General features: G+C 39.8%; 3 protein-coding genes across 3 annotated transcripts; all 3 read left to right on the forward strand.

The window, feature by feature from the left end:
• Positions 1 to 1,315: 1,315 nt before the first annotated feature.
• On the forward strand, positions 1,316 to 7,429 carry LOC121764916 (receptor-like protein 52). Its single transcript, XM_042160948.1, has 8 exons — positions 1,316 to 2,056; positions 2,995 to 3,066; positions 3,191 to 3,406; positions 3,499 to 3,642; positions 4,587 to 4,733; positions 5,315 to 5,386; positions 5,495 to 5,638; positions 5,985 to 7,429. Exons 1-8 carry the CDS (start codon positions 1,417 to 1,419, stop codon positions 7,250 to 7,252), a joined length of 2,703 nt encoding a protein of 900 aa, XP_042016882.1. The 5' UTR covers positions 1,316 to 1,416; the 3' UTR covers positions 7,253 to 7,429.
• Positions 7,430 to 7,873: 444 nt separating this feature from the next.
• Positions 7,874 to 18,691, forward strand: LOC121764919 (ent-kaurenoic acid oxidase 1-like). Its single transcript, XM_042160950.1, has 11 exons — positions 7,874 to 8,504; positions 9,022 to 9,031; positions 11,268 to 11,311; positions 11,725 to 12,199; positions 12,269 to 12,523; positions 12,595 to 12,675; positions 12,771 to 12,849; positions 12,943 to 13,049; positions 13,153 to 13,271; positions 13,360 to 13,389; positions 18,628 to 18,691. Exons 1-11 carry the CDS (start codon positions 8,317 to 8,319, stop codon positions 18,689 to 18,691), a joined length of 1,452 nt encoding a protein of 483 aa, XP_042016884.1. The 5' UTR covers positions 7,874 to 8,316.
• Positions 18,692 to 22,878: 4,187 nt separating this feature from the next.
• On the forward strand, positions 22,879 to 26,501 carry LOC121764917 (LRR receptor-like serine/threonine-protein kinase FEI 1). Its single transcript, XM_042160949.1, has 12 exons — positions 22,879 to 23,222; positions 23,331 to 23,466; positions 23,541 to 23,612; positions 23,696 to 23,767; positions 23,888 to 23,959; positions 24,049 to 24,120; positions 24,230 to 24,301; positions 24,583 to 24,689; positions 24,800 to 24,967; positions 25,051 to 25,383; positions 25,465 to 25,719; positions 25,793 to 26,501. The coding sequence occupies exons 1-12, from the start codon at positions 23,141 to 23,143 to the stop codon at positions 26,140 to 26,142; spliced, it is 1,791 nt and encodes a 596-aa protein (XP_042016883.1). The 5' UTR covers positions 22,879 to 23,140; the 3' UTR covers positions 26,143 to 26,501.
• The last annotated feature ends 410 nt before the right edge of the window (positions 26,502 to 26,911 follow it).

Consider the following 26,911-nt stretch of genomic DNA (forward strand, 5'->3'; position numbering starts at 1 on the left):
ACAATGCGAGATACCCGAGCCCACATTGAGCTACAAAAAGACCTAATCAAACACATTTGGGCGAAATTCGGCCACGAGTAGTGAGTTTTTTTTAATTTTACGAATTTAATTATGTAATTTTTTATTTTTAGGATTTTAATTATGTAATTTTTATTTTTTTTGTAATTTGTAATAGTATTACGGATATTTTTAATGCATTTTAATTTTATGGAAATGTTTTTATTTAAATTGAATAATAGAATGGTGGGACCCTTGAGCTTGTCCTTGCGGAAGAGCACGGATGTGGGTGTTGTGCTCTTTCCTAAGGGTAGGGAGTAAAAGTGGGTCCAGGCCCACATCCGTGCTCGTTGGCAAGGCTCTCACAATTCTTCCTTGTATAAAAATCAAAGTAATATTCTCTCGTGCTTAAGCCTCCAATAATTAAAAGTTACTAATCAAAGTAATATTCTCTCGTGCTTAAGCCTCCAATAATTAAAAGTTACTTTGCTGGCTTCAAATTAATTGAATTTTGGTCTCCCACCGTACCTTCTGATTTTGCATTTTGGTCCAAAAATTTGGAAATTAGTAACTTTTTTTACCGATTCAAAGTAGTACGTCCTCCGTCCTATACAAATATGGATATTTGAAACAATTGAAGAATTAATATATTATTGATAAATTAAGAAAAATGAGGAGAATGATAGTTAAAATTAACGAATAGTGAAATCCATATTATTATTAGTGTTTAATGATTGACCCTAATGATATAAATTATAAATAAATTGATGTATATGAATAATGAGTTTTTAGAAAATCTTTCATAAATGAAAGTGATTATTTTTTTGGGCATGGGAAAAAGGAAAGAGTAAGTTTTATGGGACATAAGAAATAGTATTATTTCATTTAAAGGTTGGTAGTAGGTGGTACACTTAAGCTACTTTGTTCCAAGCCACCAAAAAATTATTTTCATCACAATTCTTCCTCTTATTACAATAAATTAAGATATTTCTGTATAACTTGCCCAAATTCATATCGTATTTCTTCACCTTATATCAATTATACTTGGGACATCTACAACACGGACCAATCGTTTTGATTGCTATTCTACGTGTGTGATATGAAAACATTAACAAAAATATTTTCTCATACATAAGTGGGAACACTTTTATAATAATTCATTCCTTGTCATAATTTTTCGATTTGATTCACATTATATAGACTATTCCCATCACTTCGTCAATAGTTGACAGCTACAAAAGTAATTCGTGACAAACCAGGAAAATGCCTCGAGCTCCACTTGCTACCATCCCCAAGAAAAATCATCATATTTTATGGGCAAATTGCCTAAGACAACATTATCTTTACCCTTCACAGAAAAGAAGAAAAACATATATATCTCAAACCTCTTTTGCCCATCACACATAAAAATCAAGCCTAATGGATATATCTTCATTCTCCTCCCATCTCAACCTCCTCATAACCTCCTTCTTACTACTTCAATGTCTAATTGATTGTAGCTCAGCCAACTCAGATATCAACACTGATCGTTCTTCACTCACTGCTTTCAAATCTCGAATCTCTTTCGACCCCCATAATATATTGACCAAAAATTGGAGCGACGATAGCAATATTTGTAGTTGGATCGGAGTGACTTGTGATTCTCGGTATCACAGGGTGACTCAGTTGAATGTATCATCTATGGATCTTGTAGGCACCATTCCACCCGAAATCGCAAAGCTTTCTCATCTTGTTTCTTTAGATGTGAGTGAAAACTCTTTTCATGGTCCTATTCCCACATCTATTTTCAACATGTCAAATTTACAAGTTTTGGATTTGAGGAATAATAGTTTGTCTAGTAAACTACCGTTTGATATGTGCAAACACAATCTGCATAAACTCAAGAGACTTCGTATTTCTTACAACGAGTTGTATGGGGAAATACCATCGAGTTTGGAGGGGTGTTCGCAGCTTGAGTATCTTTCTTTGTACAGCAACAACTTCAGTGGACATGTGCCATCACAGATTGGGAACTTGACATTGCTTCAACAATTAAGCTTGGGAGCCAACAATTTGACTGGTAAAATCCTTTCTCTATGATCTTAATAATTTCTCTACTTTTTTTTGGCTTTGATTGTTGTACAAATAAGCATTTTCAGGCCATATATATTCTTCTCCCTGTGTTAGTCCGTTAATCGACACCAATTTTCTTTTTTGTCATTTTCTGATTAATCGACATTCTTGCTTTTTACTATTCCTTCCGTCCGCGAATAAGAGTCTCGTTTTTCTCTTTTGGTCCGTCCGCAAATAGAAGTCTCAGTTCATAGTTACCATAAATTGTAAAGTGGCCCCACATTCCTCCAACTAATTTCACTCACGTATCATTTAAAACTAATATATATAAGTAAGACTCATATTCCACTACATTTCTTCCACCCACTTTTTTTTAACATTCAAAAATAAGTCGGACTCCTATTTGCGGAAGGAGTATTTTTACTACTGGATCATATTTTACAAAATTAATACTCCCCCCGTGCCACCATAAGAGAGTCATTTCCATTTTAAGCAAAAAATCCCCTCTCTTATAGTTACTTTATTTCCCACCTACTTTATTCTTGTCAGTCATCTACTTTTTCTATCTTTCATACTTAATTCTCTCAACTTTAACTTTTTATACCAATTTGTTATGTCTTGTGCCAAAAGAAGTGACTTGCTTATTATGGGATGGAGAGAATCCATAAAAGTAGGACTCACTTTCTATTACTTTTTTTCTATTATATTTTTAAAACCCAATTTAAGTTAAGTAGTGTCAATTAAAGGACAAAGGAGGAAGTAGTTGATTCTTTAATTTCTATGCTTTACAGTGCTTTACACTTATGCTTTGTGCATCCATATCCCATTTAACAAATTAAATAGTCTGACAATAGCATTAAATAATTTTTTTACTTTATTTTATCAAAAGTAATTCCATAATGCATGTACAAATTCAGATACTTATTTAATGCGATTTATTTGTAGGTAATATTCCAAGAGAAATTGGAAACTTGACAATGCTTCAATTATTGAACTTTGGTGACAACAAGTTAAGTGGTAAGATCACTCATGCTCTTACATTTTGGTGGTATTGAAATTCTCTTTTTGATATAGGTATTATTTATTTGATTTCGATGCTAGGATTTATATTTTGATTTCGTGCAACATTATAAATTGTCAGGTAATATTCCAAAAGAGATCGGTTATCTTAGTAACTTACAAAGTTTGAACATTAGAGTCAACCAGTTCTCAGGTGCTATACCGACAACTATTTACGGCATGACTTCGTTGATGTATTGTGACTTTGCATTGAATCATTTAAATGGATCATTATCAAGAGATATTCGCAACATGACATCCCTCCGCAGAATTGGCCTTGAAAATAATAATCTAATTGGTATGAGTTATTCCACTTTCGTGTATTATAATATAGTAGTTAATTGATATGTTAAATTGAGCTAAGTATATGATTTCATCATAATCTTACAGGTGAAATTCCAAAAGAGATCGGTGATCTTGCTAATTTCGAGCGATTGAGTATGTGTTGCAACAAAATAACTGGTTCAGTGCCACGAGAAATTGGGAACTTGACAAACATGGTTGGTATATACCTTGGCAACAATGCTTTGAGCGGTATTATTCCAACTCTACCTCTTTTTCTTTATTTTCAAATTTCATTGTGTTTATTGCTACATTCGTGAATTCGTTTAATTTCGTGTCAACATGACTGCTTCCCATTTCCCTAGGGGTTGTCGGTACGGTATAACTTATCAAAACAATCATACTACATACTTTACCGAAAATTTGGTATGAGAAAAAAAGTATACTTTACCTTACAAAAATGTTCGATATACCTCATTTCTGGTATGTAGAATTTCAATACTGATACCGTACCTTATTTTTAGTATGTTATCCCGAAATTCGGTGTACCATACTTTTTGCATTATACTTGACTTTTAACATCAATGAAAATAAAATACTTGAGATTTTAGAATATTATTTGCGGTATACCATATATGTGGAATATACACGGTGTACTGCTTGGTATATGAAAATTCATACCCTTACCTTACCGAAAATTTGATATTTTTATGGTATGATAAGACCGGTATTTGGTATTTTTATCCACCCCTACATTCCCCCTTAAATAATAACATGGATGATATCTAGGAAAAAAAATTGTACTCCCTCCGTCCATGAAATATTGTCCAAGTTTGACTCGGCAAGGTTTTAAGAAATATGGAGAAAAAAGTGAGTTGAAAAAGTTAGTGAAATTATGGTCCCACAGTTATATATTAGTTTTATAATAGAATGTGAGCGTAAAGAGTTGTTGGAAAGTATGGTCGATTTACCAAAAATATAAAAAAAGCAAAGTGGACAACTTTTCACGGGCCAAAATGGAAAAATTGGACAATATTTTACAGACGGAGGAAGTAATAATGGAAGCAGCATACTATTCCTAATTAATTTTTATCAACTAATCAAAATGGTTATTTGTTTCTAGCAATTTTTAGAATCAATTGATATTGTGTAACTTGATACCTTAATTGAACTTTCAAGATTTCAAATTTATGCAGGTTCTATACCTAAAGAGTTGGGCCGTCTTGTTAATTTATGGGAGCTGCAGTTGAAAGACAATTATCTAATTACTGGATCAATACCAAAGGAATTTGGGAACATGGCATCCCTTACCTACTTATTGCTTTACAACAATAAATTAAGTGGTATGATATTTTCTCCTTCATAGTCACATGCACCATATAGTTGCTTAAATTTTTTTTAACACTCATTTGAGCTGGTGACTTGTGAGCATGTTTATTACACATGCATTTCAATGAGATTTAATAAAGTCTTATACAGTTTTTGTATAAACTACTATTTAGTACCACATGTTAATCATAAATAGGGGATGTAACACATATTTATTTCAGGTGTTTATTACTCCCTCCGTTTTTTAAAAATAGAAACATTTGAAACGGCATGAGTTTTAATGCACAATTTGGTAAAGTAAGAGAGAGGGAGAGAAAAATTGGTAAAGTAAGAGAGAATGAGAGAAAAAAGTAATGGAATTAATGTTAGTGTATTATGGGGTCCACTTTATTAGTGGTATAAGTGGTAAATAAATTGATGTATAGGGGTGTAAAGATTTCCTAAAATAGAAAGTTTGAAGGTTACTATTTTTAAGGAACGGACTAAAATGGAATGAGTTGTTATTTTTAAAAAACGGAGGGAGTATTATAAAGTAGTCATTGCAATTAGAGTATATCACTTTTCAAATTGGATTGTAAAATTTTTGTTTATACAGGTGCTATCCCAAACGAGATTGGAAACATGACACTTCTTCGCGAATTAAGGCTCTACAACAATTCTTTAAGTGGTGATTTCTTGTCTCTTTATATATTATAGAATCACAAAATTACATTAACTAACTCATCTAATCTTTATGTGTTTCCATTTACAAAATTTGTACGACATTATTCCACAGGTAACATTCCGAAAGAAATTGGTCGTCTTAATAATTTGAGGGTACTCAGTATCGAATACAACAACATTAGTGGACCATTGCCGAGAGAAATTGGAAACTTGACAGCCATTAGCGAGTTATGGCTTTTCGAAAATAATTTAAATGGTACCATTCTCTCTCTCTCTCTTTATATACATACATACATACTTTATATTATCGAACGTGATATATGCAAAAACTCAATCTTATTGCGAAAGAAATAACCAAAATACGGAGGTCATTTTTAATTAGTTGTTAGGTCATTTCATAATGGATGGTGTAAAATTATCTAATATAATATTGACCTTTGTATTTTTTGGAAATCCGAATATTATAAAATGACCTAAATAAGTAAATATGACCTTCATGTTATCATGTAATGATTGGTTTTACGTTATGCAATAAGATGTATATTTGTTTTTCTCATGATCCTATATTATATTGTTAATCCTTTTCCAAAATAAACTTTTAGGTCCAATACCTTCCACTATTGGGAATATGTTAGAGCTGGTTTTCTTAGAACTCTCTCACAACAGAATAGTTGAAGAGATTCCATCATCTATCTGCAACTTGAGATCTCTTGCAATTCTAGAATTATCAAACAATCATTTGGAAGGACCAATTCCAAAATGTTTGAGGAACTTGAGCACATCTCTGTTAATCCTCCATTTGAATGCAAATAAACTTACTGGCCCCGTCCCATCAATATTCACAAAGGGATGCATTCTTGAGTCAATAAATCTGAATGGAAATAAATTGGAAGGAACACTACCCCAAACCTTAGTCAATTGCTCGGGTCTACGGGGCATCGACATTGGTAACAATGAAATACAAGGTACGTTTCCATTTTGGATGGAAACACTCCCCCGCCTTCGTACCCTCGTCTTGACATCAAATAAGTTCAATGGTACGATGTTGGCGGCTTCACACGTGGAGCAACCATTTCCAAAGTTGCAAGTCTTGGATGTATCACAAAATGCGTTTGTTGGTTCTCTACCTGATGGATATTTCAAGAAATTTCGAGGTATGATAGATGCCAAGGAAAACCAAACCGATGAGTTATATTGGTTTGTAAGATTTATGGACTTGACTCTCACAGTGAAAGGACTGGAACAGTTATTGGAGCGACTATTGACAACCTTCACAACTATCGATCTCTCATCCAACAAATTCTCCGGGAGCATTCCACCTTCTCTAGGAGATCTTAACTCTCTTAGATATTTGAATTTGTCACACAATACACTCAGAGGACATATACCACCATCTCTCGGAGGTATGAGTTTGCTCGAGTCGTTGGACTTGTCTTCAAACAAACTGGATGGAGAAATTCCGAGTGGATTGGCAAGGTTGACGTTTCTTGCCAAGTTAAATCTTTCGATGAATAATCTTGCCGGACAAATACCACTATCTACTCAACTTTCCACATTTGGTAATGAATCATATGTGGGAAATGTAGGGTTGTGTGGATTTCCATTGACGAAAAAATGTGAGAGGAGTACTGACACAAAACCATCGTTTCCTCAAGAGAATGATGATGATGATGATGATGAGTACGGATTTATAGATGGATTTGGTTGGCGAAGTGTGGTGGTGGGGTATGTATGTGGATCTGTAGTTGGAATTGCAATTGGTTACATGATTATAAGATATGGAAGGCCAAGATGGTTAGTAGAATTTTTTTTAGGAGTCGGATATACTAACGGTATAAAGATGAAGAGAAAAAATAGAGCAACAACATGACCAAGAAGATGTATCTAGACAATTGACAAACATTGTAGTTTTAACATATGCAGTCAATGTATGATGTGCACGTAATGCATCTTAAACTATTGCAATTTGCTTATCCGACTCCACTCTACTTCTGCTACTATTTGTACTAACATAAATAATAATCACTTTGAATCTTATACTATTGTATTCGCTTTTTAATTTTATTTAATGTGAATTTAAACAAGGCTATTTTACCTACAAAATCATTAAAAAAAATGTCATTTCAAGTCCATCCTGCCTAGTGGGATAGAATTGATAAAAATCGTATATTTGATGACTAATCCTCTAAATTTTAATCCCACTTTTCATGGGGGACAGTTTAATTATAATGAATGACATAAATATATTCATTGGTAATTTTATTTTTTATATTACCATTGCATTTCAGATAAATCGTAACCAGATGTGTACTAAGTAATTCGGGCCCGCTCACTAAGTTCAGATGAACTAACATTCCTAATTGTAATACATCTTTTGTCTTATAAAAATATGTATAAACTTTTCATTTTGGTTTCATCTCATAAAATAGTTTATTTCTATTTTGAATAATTTTTTCTTTCCAATCACCTTTTCTTTTTATTGCTTTAACTTTAGTAATTTTCATTAATCATTAACACCTACAACATCTTTAAAATATCTATTTTTATGATAAGGGGGATATTTTTATGAGAGAGTAACCAATTGATGGACACGTCACTTTCTGGAATAATGCGGATATACTTCAACATTTTCAAATGCTTGGCGTGTATTTTGTAACAACCTTAGGAAGTTGCAAAAGAGACAAAAAAAAGAGGGGGGAATTTTATGGAGTATTTGAAAAGACTGGAACTGTGATTCCAGCAATTTGTCTTTCCGGGAAACTTATCTCCAAGAATTAAGCTATCACCATCAAAATGAGGCTAACATGTTCGACAAAATGTCAATTCACGAGCATGTTCCCCAACTTGTATATTAGCGGACCTACTTCTGCCTCGACCGCACCAAATTATTAGTAACTAAGATCTCAAGTGTTAAGCTGCAACTTCAGAGTAGATATGGAAATGGAATTGGCAGGTTTTTGGGTGGCCGTGGCGGTTGCGTTGGCAGGGCTATTTTGGTGGTGGAATGATTATTGGTATGCTTTGCCGTTTCGCCTCCACCGCGGCAGCGTGAAGCTCCCTCCCGGCTACATGGGAATACCGTTTATTGGGGAGATGCCGGCGTTTCTCTGGTACTTCAAGCTGTGTTAAATTTGGAGAATTGAAAAAGCAGAGAAGAAATCTATGGAAGAAATTGAAGAAACTGCCATGGAGAAATGAGAGAAACCGTCGGTGAAAGAGAGAGGGGGAAGAGAAAGGGAATTTCATTAATGACTACATTGTGGAAAAGTTGGTTTACAAACTACATTAATTTGCCTTATATATAGGCTGGAAATAAGCTAACTAACAATACTCTAATAGCCCCTCAAGATGGAAGCATCTTGACCACAAACACAACAACAAAACAACTACAAACTACTAAATCCTAATTACATTTATTCTCCAATTCTAGTATATCCAAAATAGCATTTGATTGTTGATATAAGAGAAGTCGGGAACTGCCGAAAAAAGTTTAAATCAAGCGCCACTGATGCGAAGCTTATTTCCTATTCTTTACCCCGGATTTCATGTTAATTATAACTCACCAAGTCGTGCTTTGAGTGTAGTTTCGGGTGTTAGAAGCTGGAAGTTCGTCGGAAATGCATAGCTGAGATTCCAGAGAGTTCGCCCGGTCGGGCGTTTTGATGTCGCTAAACGCCCGGTCGGGCGTTTCCATATTGTGCATGCGGAGTCCAGAAAGTTCGCCCGGTCGGGCGTTCTGATTTCAACCAAACGCCCGGTCGGGCGTTTCGCCGCGATATCCCCAGAAGCCTTTCGCCCGGTCGGGCGTTTCTTTTGTTAAATTCGCCCGGTCGGGCGTATTTGTCGGGTAACTACTAATTGGCGGTTAATTCAGAAAGTGAGGGGATTAAGTGGAGGAGAGGACGACGACAGACGGGGAGAAGAAAGACAGAGGGAGAGAAAGGAGGAGAGGAAGAAGTGAAGGAAGGCAATCCGGCCATTATTCCGACCATCCATTCCCGAATCCCGACTCCACTCGACGAGAGCATCACACCTATGGTTTTATTTCTACATTCTACCATGTGTATAGGCTAGGCTCTCTTTGTTGCTCCGAGTTGTAATCTAGGCTTGTGTATTTGTTTTAACACCTTGAATCGTATGTTTGATACCAACAATGTGTTTGATAATTAAAATGCTACGTTTTTGGCTAATGATGTAGTGTTGTTAAATCTTAACTATTGTCTCTTTAACATAGCTTAGGATTGATCGTTTGTTGGTATGCTTTCGATTTAGAACTGTTCAGGGGATAAATTGATAGTGGATTAGGTAAGTGATTATAGTAGACGACATTTATTCCCGCGCATCCGCAGGAATTAAATGTCGTTGAAAGTTGGTTCATGGAACAAGTGTTCAGCTGACTGTGAACTATACGTCGTAGACATGTTCAGTGCACGCGATTAGGTTGATAATTATAATCCCGTCGTATGTTTCGTTGTAAATGGTGTAAAACAACGCAAGCTTAGTGAGCAACTTGGAGTGACCTGTCTTTCTCGTGTCAAAAATCTCATTTTAGTAGCTTAATTTAGTTAACCTTCTCAAAATCAAAACAAAATCTTTTTATGCTTTGTGTAGTCTTTTTAAGCGTAAGCAATCTCGCCTCCCTGTGGATCGACACTTGAAATACTACTACGATACTGTATTCTTGCAGTAGTGTAGTATTATTAGAGTTAAAATAATTAAACTTGATAATCTTTATGCTTTGATTAAGAACTCTAAAATATCACATCAGCCACCCCAAATTTCAGCAGCAACTTCATAGACTTGAGTCACCTTCATCACAAAAGAAACTTGTGTTGCAGTTTGGAGTTGTAGGAACCTGCATTATCAGGTGCTCTTCCTCCAATTCAAACAAAAGCCAAACAAGAGGCTAGATAACAGAGATTTGAACTTGAAAACTTGGCAGAAAGTGCCTAGCAACACCAACAAACAGCACCAACAAACCAACATGTTTATTTGCCTAGCATCACCAACAAACTGATAACTCCAAACACTTGAGAAAAAATACAGGAGCCTATCTAAAAAAGGAGAGAAAATGAGCTCTGGTAACACCAAAAAGGTGAAGAAGAGAGGAATTGAGAAAAAGAAGAGAAACCGATTTTTATCGGTGATTTGAGATTCATAGAAAAAACCGACTCAAACATCGGATCTGAGAACTGAGATTTCCGATACAAACATCGGAATTAAAGAGAAAACCGATTTAAGATGAAAGGAAACAGATCGGTGAACATAGAGATTCACAAACAATAGAGATGAATTCAACCGAAACTCGGTGAATAAAAACCAGAAACAGAATTGATATTTCAGATTCATAGAATCCTATTTCAATTGATATTTCAGATTCATAGAAACCTATTTCAATCTGTGAGAATTGAGAAAATCGAATTCAATCGGTGATTGAGATTTGAAAAAAAAAAAAGAAAAGTAGATCGGCTGAAATTTCAAAGCCAAAGAGAGAGAATAGAAAAACCTGGAGCACCGGTGAAGACTGAATCCGGTGAGAGACTTGGCGAAAAACTCTCATGAATCAAACTCACAAACCCTAGCTATGAAAAAAAATGAAAAATCAAAACAAAAGATAGAGAAGATAGAGGTAATCAGAGGCACGCAGCGGATTTGCGCTCTGATACCATGTTAAATTTGGAGAATTGAAAAAGCAGAGAAGAAATCTATGGAAGAAATTGAAGAAACTGCCATGGAGAAATGAGAGAAACCGTCGGTGAAAGAGAGAGAGGGAAGAGAAAGGGAATTTCATTAATGACTACATTGTGGAAAAGTTGGTTTACAAACTACATTAATTTGCCTTATATATAGGCTGGAAATAAGCTAACTAACAATACTCTAATAAGCTGCTTTGTCGCCCCGATGACTTCATCAATGCTAAACGCCGCAAGTACGTTTTCCTCATTAATTCTACCTCCGCCTACTTAAAAATAGTCATATTTTTTTCATTTTGGATCGTCCACTAAAATTAGTCGGTGTGTATTTACTTTATAGGTAGTAACTTTGGTGTAACAAGACGAGACGAGTCTCACTTTTTACTAACAATACTTCAATTATTTTATCTTTTAATATCTCTTACTTTACCGGTTTGCATTAAAATTCTGTCATCTACTATCAAGTCTATTTTTTGGGGATGGAAGTAGTATTTTGTTAAAGTGATCATGAATAGATCTTGAGCTTGGTTGTTAGTTCTGTTGAACTTTTTAGTTTGGGCAAATCTTGAATTTCATCATAAATTCCTTCCTCTTTTTGATAGATCAGATAAAACCCAAACTAAACTGCATATTGCTGTTAAATTACTAGGTATGGTGATGGAATAGGACTGTATAGAGCATACCTATTTGGATCACCAACCATAATAACTTGCACCCCATCCGCCACCAAGATGGTTCTGCAAGACGAGTCCAGCTTTAGCATGTCGTGGAACAACGTGGAGCTCGTGGGAGCAACGTCTCTGGCGGCCGTGGAGGGCCCTGCACACAGCCGAGTTAGAGCCCTCGTGGTAAGGGCTGTCAACCAACCTGATGCCCTCCGTAAGATCACTCTCATGGTGCAGCCTCGCGTTTTGGCTTCCCTCAGCTCATGGTCGAACAGAGGTCGAATCACTGCCTTCAAAGAGGCCAAGAAGGTGACACTGGCAAGCATTGGCATGTATTTCGCAAGCATTGAGTCCGAAGATGTTTTGGAAACCATTGATGATTTAGTTACGGGTGTTATCAGTGGAATCAGAGCTTTTCCTATCAATTTCCCCGGGACTGCCCTGCACTATGCTCTCCAGGTATGCTCACTCGTGTAAATATCGCATCAAACAGCGTGTTAATAATGTGAATGCGCGTGGTTTTTAAAGTGTCGTAGGAAGGCAAAGGCGATCTTCAGGGAAGAGTTGGAGAAGAGGAGCAAGTTTGAAGCTTCAGTGGCCAAGAATGATCTTATGGAAGCATTGATGCAAATGAAGGACGAAGAAGGTAACCTGTTGAGTGAGGGTGAGGTTCTTGATAACATTTTCACGCTTATTATAGCGGGATATTCGTCTACTTCTGTAGCTATCATGTGGGCTGTGTACTATCTGGCCAAGTATCCCGAAGTTGTGGTGAAGCTCCGGGTATGGTATACGATGATATAATGCATTATTCGTTTGATTGAGATGTGGTTTACGATGAGTTAGATTTGCAGGAGGAGCACATGCTGCTTTGCAAGAAACAAGGAGAGTTGGTTACATATGAAGAGATTGCTTCCTGCAAATATACAACTAAGGTACATATGCATCACTATGAAATAGTCTTCGAATTCTTCTGATATCAAACAAAGAAGATCTCTTGCACCAATTCTGTTTCATTCTACATTTATAGGTGGTGGAAGAAATAATTAGAATGGCCAATATATCAGCATTTGTGGTCCGAACTGCTAAGAAAGATGTCGACTACAAAGGTGCAAAACATCGAGAATTCTATGAGAATTGAAAATTTGTTTTTCCAATACATTTGTATTAAGGTAATGTAAGGAGATTGTTGATGGGAACAGGATATAGGATTCCGAAAGGTTGGAAGGTCGCGTGCTGGCTTCGTTACTTTCAAACGAATCCGGAGCATTTTGAGGATCCCATGTGGTTCAACCCGGATAGATGGAATGTAAGGGAAGTAGATTAGGCTATATAGAGAGAAGGAGAGGGAGAGACGAAAGGCTCGTTGTATCGTGTATTGTTGGAGTGAAACATAATTATGTTTTGTTCAGGAGGCGCCAAAGGCGGGATCGTACATGGTGTTCGGAGGGGGACCAAGGATGTGTGCTGGAAACATGTTTGCTCGATTGCAAGTTGCTGTTCTACTTCATCATCTGGTGTTAGGATACAGGTAACTAACAGTTATTCGATTCAGCTAGTTAGCCGTAAATTCAGTTGAGAGTGTCTGTACATCTAGATTTTGATGTGGAATTTTTCAGGTGGAAACTAGTGAATCCTAACGCGGGGATGTGATACGATCCTATATCTTATTATATCTTTTGATTCACCAAATCCTTCCATATATTTGTTATCTTGGTCAATAAGTTAGGGTATAGTATTTGAGTATTATAAATAGGGATAAATGGTTATTATTTGCATTCATTCAGTAAATCAATAAAATCATTGTTGGTCCAATAACGTGTTGAGAAATTCTCTTTTACTAAGATCTCGCGCTGCCCGACGGAGAGGAATTCCCGCGCACAGCCGGTTCTTTGCTACCGCCGATCCTTCGCTAGGACGCCGGAGAACGGGATACGACGTAGGGTCGTAACAATTGGTGCTTTCATTGAGAGTACTCATGAATCGATTCAACAACAACGACAAAACAGCCTGGAGCAGCCATCGCCCAGATACGTTCGCGAACAGAGCCTCGCGTCGTCCAAATTTCAACATCCGACGTAACGAGGTGTTTCAACGGCAACCGTTCGATGATGATGAATTGGAGGGGCGTCCACACGGTGATTCTCATCATGATGATACCGTGAGTGGGAAATTAGATCGCTTGCTGGAGAAGATGGATAAATTAGGTTTATGGAGGGAAGAGACGGATCGACGCTTTGATAATCTGGACCCATATCTGTCGCGTGAGACAGAGCCTCCGCTGGGGATCGACGATGATGATGAGGAGTATGATGTCGGTAGGAGGAGAAAATTGGGGTATCGAGGCAGCGGTATCCCTACTTGGGGTTCTCGCGATGCGGCGTTCGACGATAGGGATCGTCGCGGCGCGAGGGGTAGGAATAACTCGGGATGGGACCCGCCGGGGAATCGCTACGAGCGCGAGCAGTTTGGAGACTTTCAGCAAGGATTCACGCCTCGTACGTCGTGCTGGAACCCCTCCCATCGTTACCATGCTGCGGCGACGGGGTTTGACAAGAATCAAGTGTCAACGAAGCCGCCGCGCTTCGATGGCAGTGATGCAACCAATTGGGTATCCATGGTTCATTACTATTTTGATCACTTGATGATACCGGAGGTACAACGAATACACTATGCGGTGATGTTATTTGACCCCCCGGCTTCGGAGTGGGTGTTTAATTATTGTGCAAATATTGAATTCGTCATGTGGCAAGAATTTTTGGAAGATGTGCTCCACCGTTTTGATAGGAAGAGTTTCGCGAATGCAACAATGGCTCACACATTGGAATTTGCTGACCCTCAAGCAAGCAGGGCTCCTCAACCCCAGCCGATCGCTGATCCTCGTCGACCGTGGCAGAGCAGGGAAAACCGTGGCACGACGGTGACCTCCAGCAGACACCCTCCGACTCGGTCTACACCTGGTACGGGGCCGTCACAGGAGAGTTCAGGACGGGCTCCGGAGCAGCAGCGCCGCCCTTTAATTCGGGTTTCTCGGGCGAAAAAGGCGGAGCGTTCCCGTTTGGGATTGTGTTGGAATTGCCCCGAAAAAGGGGTAATGGGGCACGTGTGTAACCATCGGCTCCTATGTTATGCGGACGAAGATGATGTGTTTGAGGAGAATATTGATGACGATAATCTAGCTGAGGATGTGGATGACGTCGATTTGGAGAAGGATATGACGGAGGATTTGGCAGACATGGAGGTAGCACACGTACCGCCACGAAATCCCCCAGAAATGGATCGTTTGAAGCTTTTCGACAGCAACGACATTTCTTCAGACGACGACCTGTCCAAAATTGAAATCAACCAGGAACATGCCAAAAACAAGAAGCAATTGATTAAGGCGGGTCCAGAGCTAAGTAATGAAGATGATGAGAAGATTGGTGAAGAGGAGGAGACATGGTTAGAAGATAAGGAGGAGACATGGTTAGAAGATAAGGAGGAGAGTGGTTGTATTGGTAAAGGAATCAAGCCGGGTTTGGGTACTTACAGCTCGAGTTTAGATGGTGCTTGCAGATATAACAATGGAGAGGTGATTGAGAATGTTTTATCTTCTATGGCACAGACGGGGCTTATCTTGAAAGGTCATGCTTCGAATTATGATTTGATCAACAAGAAGCTTTGTGGTGTGGGGGAAACGTTCGCAATGGATCTCTCCCTCATGAGGGCTTGCATTGATAACGCAGAACTAGAGCATGCTACGTATGAGTGTATGTTTATGGCGCTGCTGTGTGAGGGAAGACATTCAACTGTTCGATATGTGTTTGATCCCGGAGGATACGCATCGCCAAAGCTTTCAACTATCATCGTTGCTTCGTGGTTTCCACCTTGAGGACAAGGTGGATTTTAACCGGGGGAGAGTTGATACGAGCCTCCTTCGTCTAGTTTAGATTTGTTCCTTCTTGATTTAATTAGTTTAGATTTATTAGGGTTTTGCATATCTTTACATATATTTGTTTCTTGTTCGATAAGTTAGGACTTAGTATTATAAATAGGGAGGAATGTGATCAATTCATTCAATCAATAAAAAGAATATTATTTTGCTCTACTTACGTGACCCCTTATCAAATCCTAGTTATCGCGTTGCCCGACGGGAAGATCCCGCGCACAACTCGTAACTATTCTATCAAGAAACTCTAGCAAGCGTGCTGCCCGACGAGAGCTCTCGCGCACAGCAGCTTCTGGATTCCTCCGACCCCGTGTTGAGGGCGCCGGACGAGTGTTAGATCGACGACAAGGTTCGTCGAATTGTGGTTAAGGGAAAGACCTCTTAACAATTGAGTTGATACGAGCCTCCTTCGTCTAGTTTAGATTTGTTCCTTCTTGATTTAATTAGTTTAGATTTATTAGGGTTTTGCATATCTTTACATATATTTGTTTCTTGTTCGATAAGTTAGGACTTAGTATTATAAATAGGGAGGAATGTGATCAATTCATTCAATCAATAAAAAGAATATTATTTTGCTCTACTTACGTGACCCCTTATCAAATCCTAGTTATCGCGTTGCCCGACGGGAAGATCCCGCGCACAACTCGTAACTATTCTATCAAGAAACTCTAGCAAGCGTGCTGCCCGACGAGAGCTCTCGCGCACAGCAGCTTCTGGATTCCTCCGACCCCGTGTTGAGGGCGCCGGACGAGTGTTAGATCGACGACAAGGTTCGTCGAATTGTGGTTAAGGGAAAGACCTCTTAACAATTGGTGCTTTCATCCTGTGTGCTCATGAAACGATTTAACAACAACGGAAAGGCGGTCGGGGGCTCTTCACGCCCAGATTCGTTCCCGAATGGTGCATCGCGCCGTCAACAGCCTGTTGATCGTCGCAATTTTGGGAACTCGCATCAATCACAGTTGGAAGATGGGGAGTTCGAAGTTCGTCAACCGGAGGAGTTACATCTTGATGACTCGGTGAGTGGTAAGTTGGATCGTTTATTGGATCGCCTCGACAAGTTTGAGGTGTGGAGGGCCGACACAGATCGCCGCTTCCAATCTCTGGAACCGGTAATCTCTCGCGATGCAGAACCGCCGTCGGTTTTCGAGGATGGAGATGATTGGGGGGATAAGGGTTTTAGACGTACACGTTATGGTGACAGGGGAAATAATTTTCGAAACCCTAGTGGGGGATTTCGGGACAGCCAACAGGCAGGGCGGGGAAGCCGCGGAGGCAGGGGCCGTCCGGGGTCTTGCTGGGACCCACCATGGACTCGTACCTGTTGGGACCCACCTGCCTATCGAGAGACACCAAGGCAACACCCCTTCAACGAGGATCACGGGGGAAGACACTCGACGACATGGGACAGCCCTTGGGGGCGAGGCGATTCAGGAAGACAAAGTCCGCTGTTGTCGACAGCAACTACTGTGGCTTCACAGCCCCTGTTAGGGTTCAACGGGCGGTCGTCTAGGGCTACGCATCAGCCGCTAAGTTCTGAGGCGTTGTGGTGGGATCGTTACGGATCCGGCGGCGAGGGAGTTCGGGGGAGACGCCCGACAGCATGGGACAACCCGCCGCAAAGGGTCGACGACCATACCGGGAGACTGGCGCCAACGTGGGAGACGGCAAGGGGCAGACATGAGGACGATCGCTATTCGGACCCGCCGCGGAGGATCGACGCGTCGGAACGGCGTGCGGCCATCGCACAACCACCGGCGCCGGCGGTAGCGTCAATACCGCGATTAGGGTTTGGCGACGATTCTTCAATTCATGGGCCACAACAGGCAACCCAACCTGGTGCATCTTCAGGGGCCAGATACACGGTCAAGGGCGACGGGGATCGCGGCAAGCAGCCATCAGCTTCCGTCGCCATCGAGGCCCCTTCATCCTCGACCACTGACCTATTGCTTCAAGCCAAAGACCTCTCCGTTGTCATCGCCGAGTCCAAGCAGCCTATCCTCAAAGAGGTTAATCTTACCGTCCGCCATGGAGAGGTTCATGCTGTGATGGGGAAGAACGACTCAGGGAAAAGTACATTTGCAAAGGCCCTTGCTGGTCATCCAGATTATGAGGTTACAGGAGGAAGTGTAATGTACAAAGGGTTTGATCTGCGTGAGATGGAATCTGAGGAAAGAGCTACTGTTGGATTATTTATGAGCTTTCAATCATCAGTTGAAATTCCAGGTGTAAGCAATATTGACTTCTTAAATATGGCTTACAATGCTAGGAGGAGGGAACTTGGATTACCAGAGCTTGGTCCAATTGAGTTTTATGGCTACGTGGCACCTAAGCTTGAGCTCATCAATATGAAGACCGATTTTTTAAACAGATATGTGAATGAAGGTTTCAGCGGTGGAGAAAAAAGGCGCAATGACACGTCATGTTTGAGCACTCTTGGAAGCATGGACAAGCTTTTCGTTTTGGGATGGAATTTTGCCGCCCACATTGGGTGTCCTTTGTTGTTTAATGATGGAGGAGATGAAGTGAGACGTTTAGTTGTTCGGTGTGTGTTTGATCCAGGAGGAGATGTCTCGCCAAAGTCGGCTTTCAACTCTCTTCGTTGCTTCGTGGTTTCCACCTTGAGGACAAGGTGGATTTTAACCGTGGGGGAGTTGATACGATCCTATATCTTATTATATCTTTTGATTCACCAAATCCTTCCATATATTTGTTATCTTGGTCAATAAGTTAGGGTATAGTATTTGAGTATTATAAATAGGGATAAATGGTTATTATTTGCATTCATTCAGTAAATCAATAAAATCATTGTTGGTCCAATAACGTGTTGAGAAATTCTCTTTTACTAAGATCTCGCGCTGCCCGACGGAGAGGAATTCCCGCGCACAGCCGGTTCTTTGCTACCGCCGATCCTTCGCTAGGACGCCGGAGAACGGGATACGACGTAGGGTCGTAACAGGATGTCGTATCTTCCTCATCCTAATCCGGCAGATGATGTTGAAATCGATATCAGTCAGATTTGAGGATAGAAACTAAGTTGTAATCGTATAGGAATAAGACGAATTAGTAGTGTGTTAAAGAATGAAGTAGCATACGGTCAAAAAAAAGAAAAAAAGAATGAAGTAGCATGATGAAGAAGATGAATTTAGCCAAGGAAGTCAAAGTTGAATCCATAGATCTGTTATATGTATAGCTCAGATATAGAGCTCTTTACATGTTACACATGAAACATTCACATGTGTATCTATACATTGTAAGTTACTACTACTCTCCTTTCGTCACAGACTCCTTTGGCCGGCAAGAATTCACGACAGAAAAGAAATAAAGTAAAGGAATCAAGTAGAGAGAAGAGCATTTCTATTTTTTATTTTAATTTGGATAAAAAAAAAAGTGAGTTATCTTCAATAGAACAAATGAAGTATTACAATTTTAGCAAACCGTATTAAGTTACAACTGCTTAGGCATAAGAGCATCTCCAAAGGGAGAATGTACATAGAAAATGTATACTATTATGTATTTATCTTGTTAAAAAGTTAAATATATTCTTCTAAAAAGTAACATCAAAGGGAAAAGGTATATAGAAAAGTAAATTATTTTTAAAAAATAAAAGAATAGTACAAAATGTATTAAAAACAACCTTCTCAAATATCTTTCCCCTTAGAGAATGTTTTTTCATAAAAAGAAGGCAAATATGATAGTTCTACCTCTCTATCAATGGAGAGGTAAAAATACCTCTTCAAAATGGAAAAGGTATAATACATTCTCAAATACCTTCCCCTTGGAGAATAATTTTTCATGAAGAAAAAGTAAATATGGTAGTTATATTAGTTTACCTCTCTATTTACCTCTCCCCTTGGAGATGCTCTAAATGAAATGTTACCGGGAAATGGTTATTATACTCCCTCCGTTCGAATTAAATGTCCAATTTTTCTTTTTTCGCATGTTCACCAAATAAATGCCTCGTACTATATTTGGTAAATGAATCGTACATTTAATTAACTTATTCCACTCATATTTTATTATTAAATAAATATATAAAAGTAGATTCCACATTCTACTAATTTTTTCTACATATTTTACTTTATAAATTCAAACAATTTTTTAAAACCCTTGCCGATTAGATATGAACATTTAATCGTACATGGTGAGACTAAATAGATTACATTTGAAACGAGACGAATTTTAATGTACAATTACTTTATTTTCTTTTCTAATTTTAGAGCATCCACAGTGGGACGGATGTCCCGTCGGACATCTAGACGGACTTCCCAAAAACACATCATGCCACGTCATAAGGACATCCCACTGCACTGCCACGTCATAAGGATATCCCACTGCACAATGGCGGACATCCCGACGGACATCCCACAATAATAAAAATTCACAAATTCACCAAACTAAATAATTTACGGAAGGAATTAAAATTTCAGCACGAATACGGAGAAAATGCAACCATTTTATTTAACAAAAAACATACATAATTATTAAAACAAATACATAGTTTAAAAAACACAACCTCAAGCTTCGACAAATGCGGCCCCCGTCTCACTCGTCGTCGTCCCCGCCGCCAGTCCCGTCGTCACAATCGGGCAGGGGTGGCATCCCCAAATCGTGTCGCATAATGTCGATGACATCCTTCAGCATCAACTTGTATAAGGGGTCAGTCGCTGCAAGCCACTTCTCCATGGTGATTAAAAGTGAATCATGCTGCTGTATGCGGGCAAGTGAGGGGAGCACGAGATCGATCTGGGAAGGAGCTGTCGATTAGACCTCGGGTCCGGACCCCCTGGCGCTTCCCCTAGCCATCCTCATCGCGGACTTTTGTCCAACCGGGCGACGGCGGCGGGATTGAGGGGTCGGGAACTTTGCCTCGGCGTCAGGGAGTTCGTGGGAACCGACATTGTTGTTGTACTCCCCGGAGGCGTTGATCTTCGTCCTCTTCGGCCAGTCAGCTTCAACACCTGAACTAAACTTGGCGGAAGTCTGCACCACAAGATAGACCTCCCAATATTTGAATTCCCCGAAACCCAATTCACTATCGGGGTACTGCTGGTGAGACAGAAGCTTCACATCATCGGCGGACATGCCGCTGGTTGTCGTGCGGAGGTTGTTTTGGTAGATGCCGGCAAATAGGCTGAGCTGCCTCCTCAGCCGCTCCCACTGTTTCCGGCATTGCTCTCCATCGTGAGGCTTCCCACCTGGCGGTTTGAATTGGAGGTAGCTTCGGCTAATGCGCCACCACATTCTGTCGATATGCTGGTTAGCCCCGACGTAGGGATCATCGCTACACTGATCCAGGCCTTCGCCAGCGCGACGTACTCCCCTATTCTCCAGATGGTCCTCTTTCTCCCACCGGCTTCCTCCCCCTCCCCCTCGGCCCCCCGCCCCACCCTCGTTCCCTGCACACGCGGACGAGGCAGTGCCCTTGCCCTTCCCTCTCCCTTGCCTCCGCATCCTCCCTGCCGCCGACGGCATCTCAGTGAGAGACTCCCTAACCGGAGATAGCCCCAACTCCTCAAAAGAGAAAGTCTCGATGCCGGTGAACTGAGTCTCCAGAGAAGTACTCTGGGGGGAATCACTCGACAATAGACCCCCTGCCTGCTCCCCCCGCAGCGGCAGGCATGCATGCATCATCCCGGGCATTTGGAGCATCATCCCGGGCATCGCGGCACTCATCCCTGGCATTTGGGGAATTTCGGGTATCATCCCCGTCATCGCGGCACTTATCCCGGGCATTTGGGGCATCATCCTACACCAAGGGGGTACATATTGTAGTACCCGGGCATCATCCCCGCCATTTGGGGTTGGGGCATCATCGGCGTCATTTCGGGCATTATCCCGGACATCGGTACACTTCCGCCGGCATTTCCCCCAACTCTAACGGGAAAAACCGGCGTTTGTGACTCGCTCGTGGCGGGGGAATCACTATCGAAGTGCTCCATTTATCTTCAAAAGAAATGAAAGTAGAGAGAAAGAAACTCGTTAAAACAAGTGGTGTGAATGAAATGAAGTTCAACGAGCCGTATATATAGAGTTTTTTTTTTAAATGAAAAATTGGGACGTCCGTCGTGTCATCGCAATGGCGGACGTCACGACGGACGTCCCCAGAATGCCGCGGAACTCCGGTGTCCGCAACGCACGTCCGCGTCCGCCTCCCTGCTGTCTAATGGCGGACGTCCCTCGCGGACGTCCGGCACGCCGATCGGACGTCCTCCGGGACGACCGCCGTTGTGGATGCTCTTAGTGTCTCTCATCTCTTCTATGTAATTCTATCTTGTACTTTTTTTTATCTCCAATTAATCTACTAAACATAGTTTTCTTAATTTTCGTGCTGAAAAGAAATGTTCCATAAAATGTGTGACGGATAATTATTAGTTATTTTTAAAATTACAATATTTACCAGAATTTGATTTATAATAAGCATAAACTTTATTAAATAATGCTACTGCACTTTAACCGCATAACAAGGACTTAGTGCTAATAGTTTTATGTACAAAACATTATTTAAGCAAGTTTTACACTTTAAATAACTTTTTCCAACTAACATTACCTACCGTTACAAAATAAAATGGACTAAAATAAAAATACTTTCCCATGTCCACGAAAAATAGATAAGATTGTGAATATCATGAGTTTTAATATATAATTGATAAAATAAGAGAGATAATGAAAGACAGTGAAATAAGTGTTAGTGAATTATGAGATCCGCATTTAGAATGATGTGTAAGGTTAGTATTGGTTAAAAAAATTTCTTTTTAAACTTACTCTATTTTGTATGGACAGACCAAAATAATAAAACTTATTTATTTTTCGTGGACGGAATGAATATAAAATATCACTTTTTTAAAATTTTATTTGCGCGCGTCGAAATGCCAGCAAATTCTCGAACCATTTTGCATTAAAATGACAGCAAGAATTCAGACTCGGGCAGTGCAACATTGGACTTTTCTTTTCTTCAAGATCACAAAATCCTCACGCGCCATCTTGCCACTCGCCACTGCTCTCTCCACGTGGACAATCCCGGTCGTCAACATACCTTCCTTGTTGCTGTATTCATTCACGCGCTTTGTCTGAGATTATTCTAACTACTCAATTTTTTAAAATTGCTACCAAACGGCTATGCCTCATTGCACAGATTCCCATACCGTTTTAACAGTGAGTGAGGGTGTTATTTTTTGAGAGAGTGTGTAATTCTGGTTGAGTTTGAGAAGTAGTAGCAGAAATAAGTTCTTGATGTAATAATAGTACTCTGTAATAATTATGGAATTTTGAAGTAAGCACATTTTTAATCATACCTGTACCCACTCACCAAGTTTCAACCTTTTTTTATCATAAAATACTTTCCTCTTTTCTCCTTTCATTCAAATTCTTCGAAGAAAGTAGTGGTACATTTATAATTCAAAAAAATCAATTTTTTTTAGAAGCTTTATATCCGTGTCAAAGATTTTCACATTTGGAGCCCTGAAACGAAAATGGGTGCTTCAATTTTGGTGTTCCTAGCTGCTTTGGTAACTGCCCTTTTGCAGGATTCCTCTCTTGCCCTCTCTCCAGATGGTATGGTGTTTCTTGTTGCATATTTTTAGCAGAATCATAGCAAAAATATAGTCTTTATGCTCATTTCTTGTTAATGGTCTCTCTCTTTCTCTCTATTTCCCTCTCTAGGTCTTACACTGTTGGAAGTGAAAACCAGTTTAAATGACAGTAAGAACTTTCTGAGGAACTGGAATGCTATTGATGAATTTCCATGTAAATGGACTGGTATTACTTGCAGCCAACTAGACCAAAGAGTGATATCTATGTATGTGTAACCCTTATTTTTGCTCATTCATCTAATTTTCAGCTTATCTTAATAGAATTTATATATGCCTTTAGAAACCTACCATACATGCAGCTTGGAGGATTTATACCCCATAGCATTTGTAAACTCGACAAATTGCAAAGACTGTGAGTTTTCTTGTAATCTTGTTAATTTTATTTTCAGTTTTCAGGTTTAATATTCTAAAGTTTTAATTTTGATCTGAATTTAGGGCACTTCATCAGAATAGTCTTCATGGTTTCATTCCTAATGAGATTGCACAGTGTTCTGAACTCAGAGCCCTGTAAGTGGAAATGTGGAACCCCTTTTTTTGGTGATTTACATAATTCTTTCTTGGAATAAATTGGTGTTCTTTAGGGATATAAGTAATCCTCATTTGTTAATACCTGGTGAGTTTGTGCAGGTATCTTCGAGCTAATTATTTTCAAGGAGGAATACCTTCAACTATTGGAAACGTTTCTATGTTGACTATATTGTAAGATCAATACATATTTTCTTCAGATTTAACCCCTGTTTACTTATCGTCTTGCTTTATTGATGGATGTATGTAAATTTGATGCATAGGGATTTATCTAGCAATACACTGAAAGGTGCTATACCTTCTTCTCTAGGTCGTTTAACACGTCTATCATATCTGTAAGTTATATAATATTCATTCGTACATTGTACTCTATTGCTTGATGGAAGCTGTTTCCAATTGTATTTAGTTTACTGATGCAAGAAGTTGTTTATGCAATGTTTACAGAAATTTGTCATCAAACTTCTTGTCTGGCGAAGTACCAGATGTTGGAGTGCTAAGCAAGTTTGGAAGCAAATCGTAAGATCTTCTTTCTCGAATTACATATGTTACTCTATCAATTCATCATGTACTTGAATGTCCAAGCCAACAAAATGAAAATGAATTTTTTTCACAACAAGATGCTCTAATCCATTTTCTATGTTAGTTTGCGTTGGTGTGTATTTATGTTATTGTATCTCATTTAAATGTGAACTGAAAGCTGGTGGTGTTTACTTGAATGATTAAGACATGACTATCTGCTCTTTCTCTTGATTGTATCAATATTCAGATACTGTTCTAAAGTTCATGCTTATGGCTAGGTTTATTGGTAATCTAGATCTGTGTGGCCAACAAGTAAACAAACCTTGTCGAACTTCACTTGGTTTTCCTGCTGTATTGCCTCATGCTGAAAGTAACGAAGCAACAGGTACTGTATTCTTCGAGTATAGTTCAGATTTCTTAAGTTAACCACTAAAAATACAACTGTGGTTTATGGCTTTCATTGGAAGTATTAACTTGAACTCATTGGCTCTACAGTGCACAAGCAATCCTCCCATTACATCAAAGGTATTGTGATTGGTGCAGCATCCATGTTAGGCTTTGGGGTTATTTTCCTTGGTTTTCTCTTGGTTTGGCTGCTGACGAAGAAGGAGAGAGTCGCAAAAAAATACACAGAAGTGAAAAAACAAGTCCATCAAGAAGCAAGTATGAATCAATGAAATGAAAATCTTTGCAGATTCCTTAAATATTTTTATGTCTTTTTTTTTCTAAACTACTTTTTGTAAAAGGAGCCAAGCTCATAACTTTCCATGGAGATCTTCCATACCCTTCGTGTGAGCTTGTCGAGAAGATTGAGTCTCTTGAAGAGGAAGATGTTGTTGGAGCTGGAGGTTTTGGAACTGTTTATAGAATGGTTATGAACGACTGTGGAACTTTTGCTGTCAAAAAGATTGACCGGACAAGACAAGGCTCTGATCAAGTATTCGAGAGGGAGCTCGAGATCTTAGGTAGTGTGAAGCACAGAAATCTAGTAAACCTAAGAGGCTACTGCCGCCTCTCTACAGCAAGGCTCCTTATATATGACTACTTGGCCATGGGCAGCTTGGACTATTTCTTGCACGGTATAGTTCTCTCTGTTCGAATTCAGTGAAAAACTGATGTTTATGATATGGTTAGTAACATTTGCCACTCAATGTGATCAGATAATATCCATGAAGAGCATCAGCTGAACTGGAATGCTCGCCTAAAGATAGCTATCGGCTCTGCTAGAGGAGTGGCATATCTGCACCATGACTGCTCTCCGAAGATAGTCCATCGTGATATAAAATCGAGCAACATCCTTCTTGATGAAAACCTCGAGCCCCATGTCTCAGACTTCGGCCTTGCTAAGCTGCTGGTGGACGAGGAGGCTCATGTCACGACTGTGGTTGCAGGCACATTTGGCTATTTGGCTCCAGGTTCGTTTGAATACATAGTATTGGAGTAACCTCTCCCCTTGTTTAGGCCTTAAAAGGGGAAGATGGTGTGCAGAGTACTTGCAGAGCGGTAGGGCAACAGAGAAGTCGGATGTGTACAGCTTTGGCGTGCTGCTGCTGGAGCTAGTGACGGGAAAAAGACCAACGGATCCAACGTTTGTGCAGAGGGGGCTGAATGTGGTGGGCTGGATCAACACACAGAATCGAGTGGAGGACGTAGTGGATAGGAGGTGCAGGGACGCAGCAGTGGAGACGGTGGAGGTGCTAGTGGAGATAGCAGCGAGATGCACAGATGCGGACCCGGAGGAGCGCCCCACAATGCAGCAAGTGCTGCAGATGTTGGAGCAGGAAGTGATGTCGCCATGCCTCAGTGAGTTCTACGAGTCGCATTCTGATAAATGTTGATCATTGTTTTTGCTGTGGTTGCGTAAATATACTATCCCTTCGACTCGTGACTGTAAATTAATGCATTTCACTCGAGTGTGAATGCACCATTTTGCCGCACAACAATCATTGTACATTCATCTGTCTTAGCTTTGATTTCTGCTACTAGTCGCGGTTTATGCAGTGTTTTAGACCATAGTTGACTCGAGTTATCAATCTACCAGTTAAAAGAGAAAGAGAAATGTCTTATAAATTGAGTGATTCATGCTTCTTTGTTATAAAACACATCCCATATTTACTCTCATGATACAAGATAAAGGGAGATTGATACAAGTCTTATACTATTATTATTTAGTTTAGATATATTAGGGATTTGCATATCTTTTTTCTATATCTTTGTTTTCTTGTTCTTTAAGTCAGTAGCATTATAAATAGGAGTTATTGTTATCACTTTATTCATTCAATCAATATATGAAATTATCATTCTTTTGGCTCAATTGAGTAGGAAACAAGAAACATCTCTTAAGGTTGCCGACGAGGCTGATCTCGCGCTCAACCGCCCCTGTTTGCCGTCCAAGTCACGACCCAACGTTGGGCGCTCGACAACGACGACATCTCGTTTCTTGATTTTGTGTGGAAATCGACGTTAAGGATTTAGGTCCTTAACAACTGGTGCTTTCATCCCGAGCTCACCCTCCACAACACCGATCGAACCCTAGCTACGTCGCTGCCCGACGGGAATCCATCCGCGCACAACAACTAGCCACACCGCTGACCAACGGAATCATTC

Source organism: Salvia splendens, chromosome 14 (genome assembly GCF_004379255.2).
Source record: "Salvia splendens isolate huo1 chromosome 14, SspV2, whole genome shotgun sequence".
Taxonomy (NCBI): domain Eukaryota; kingdom Viridiplantae; phylum Streptophyta; class Magnoliopsida; order Lamiales; family Lamiaceae; genus Salvia; species Salvia splendens.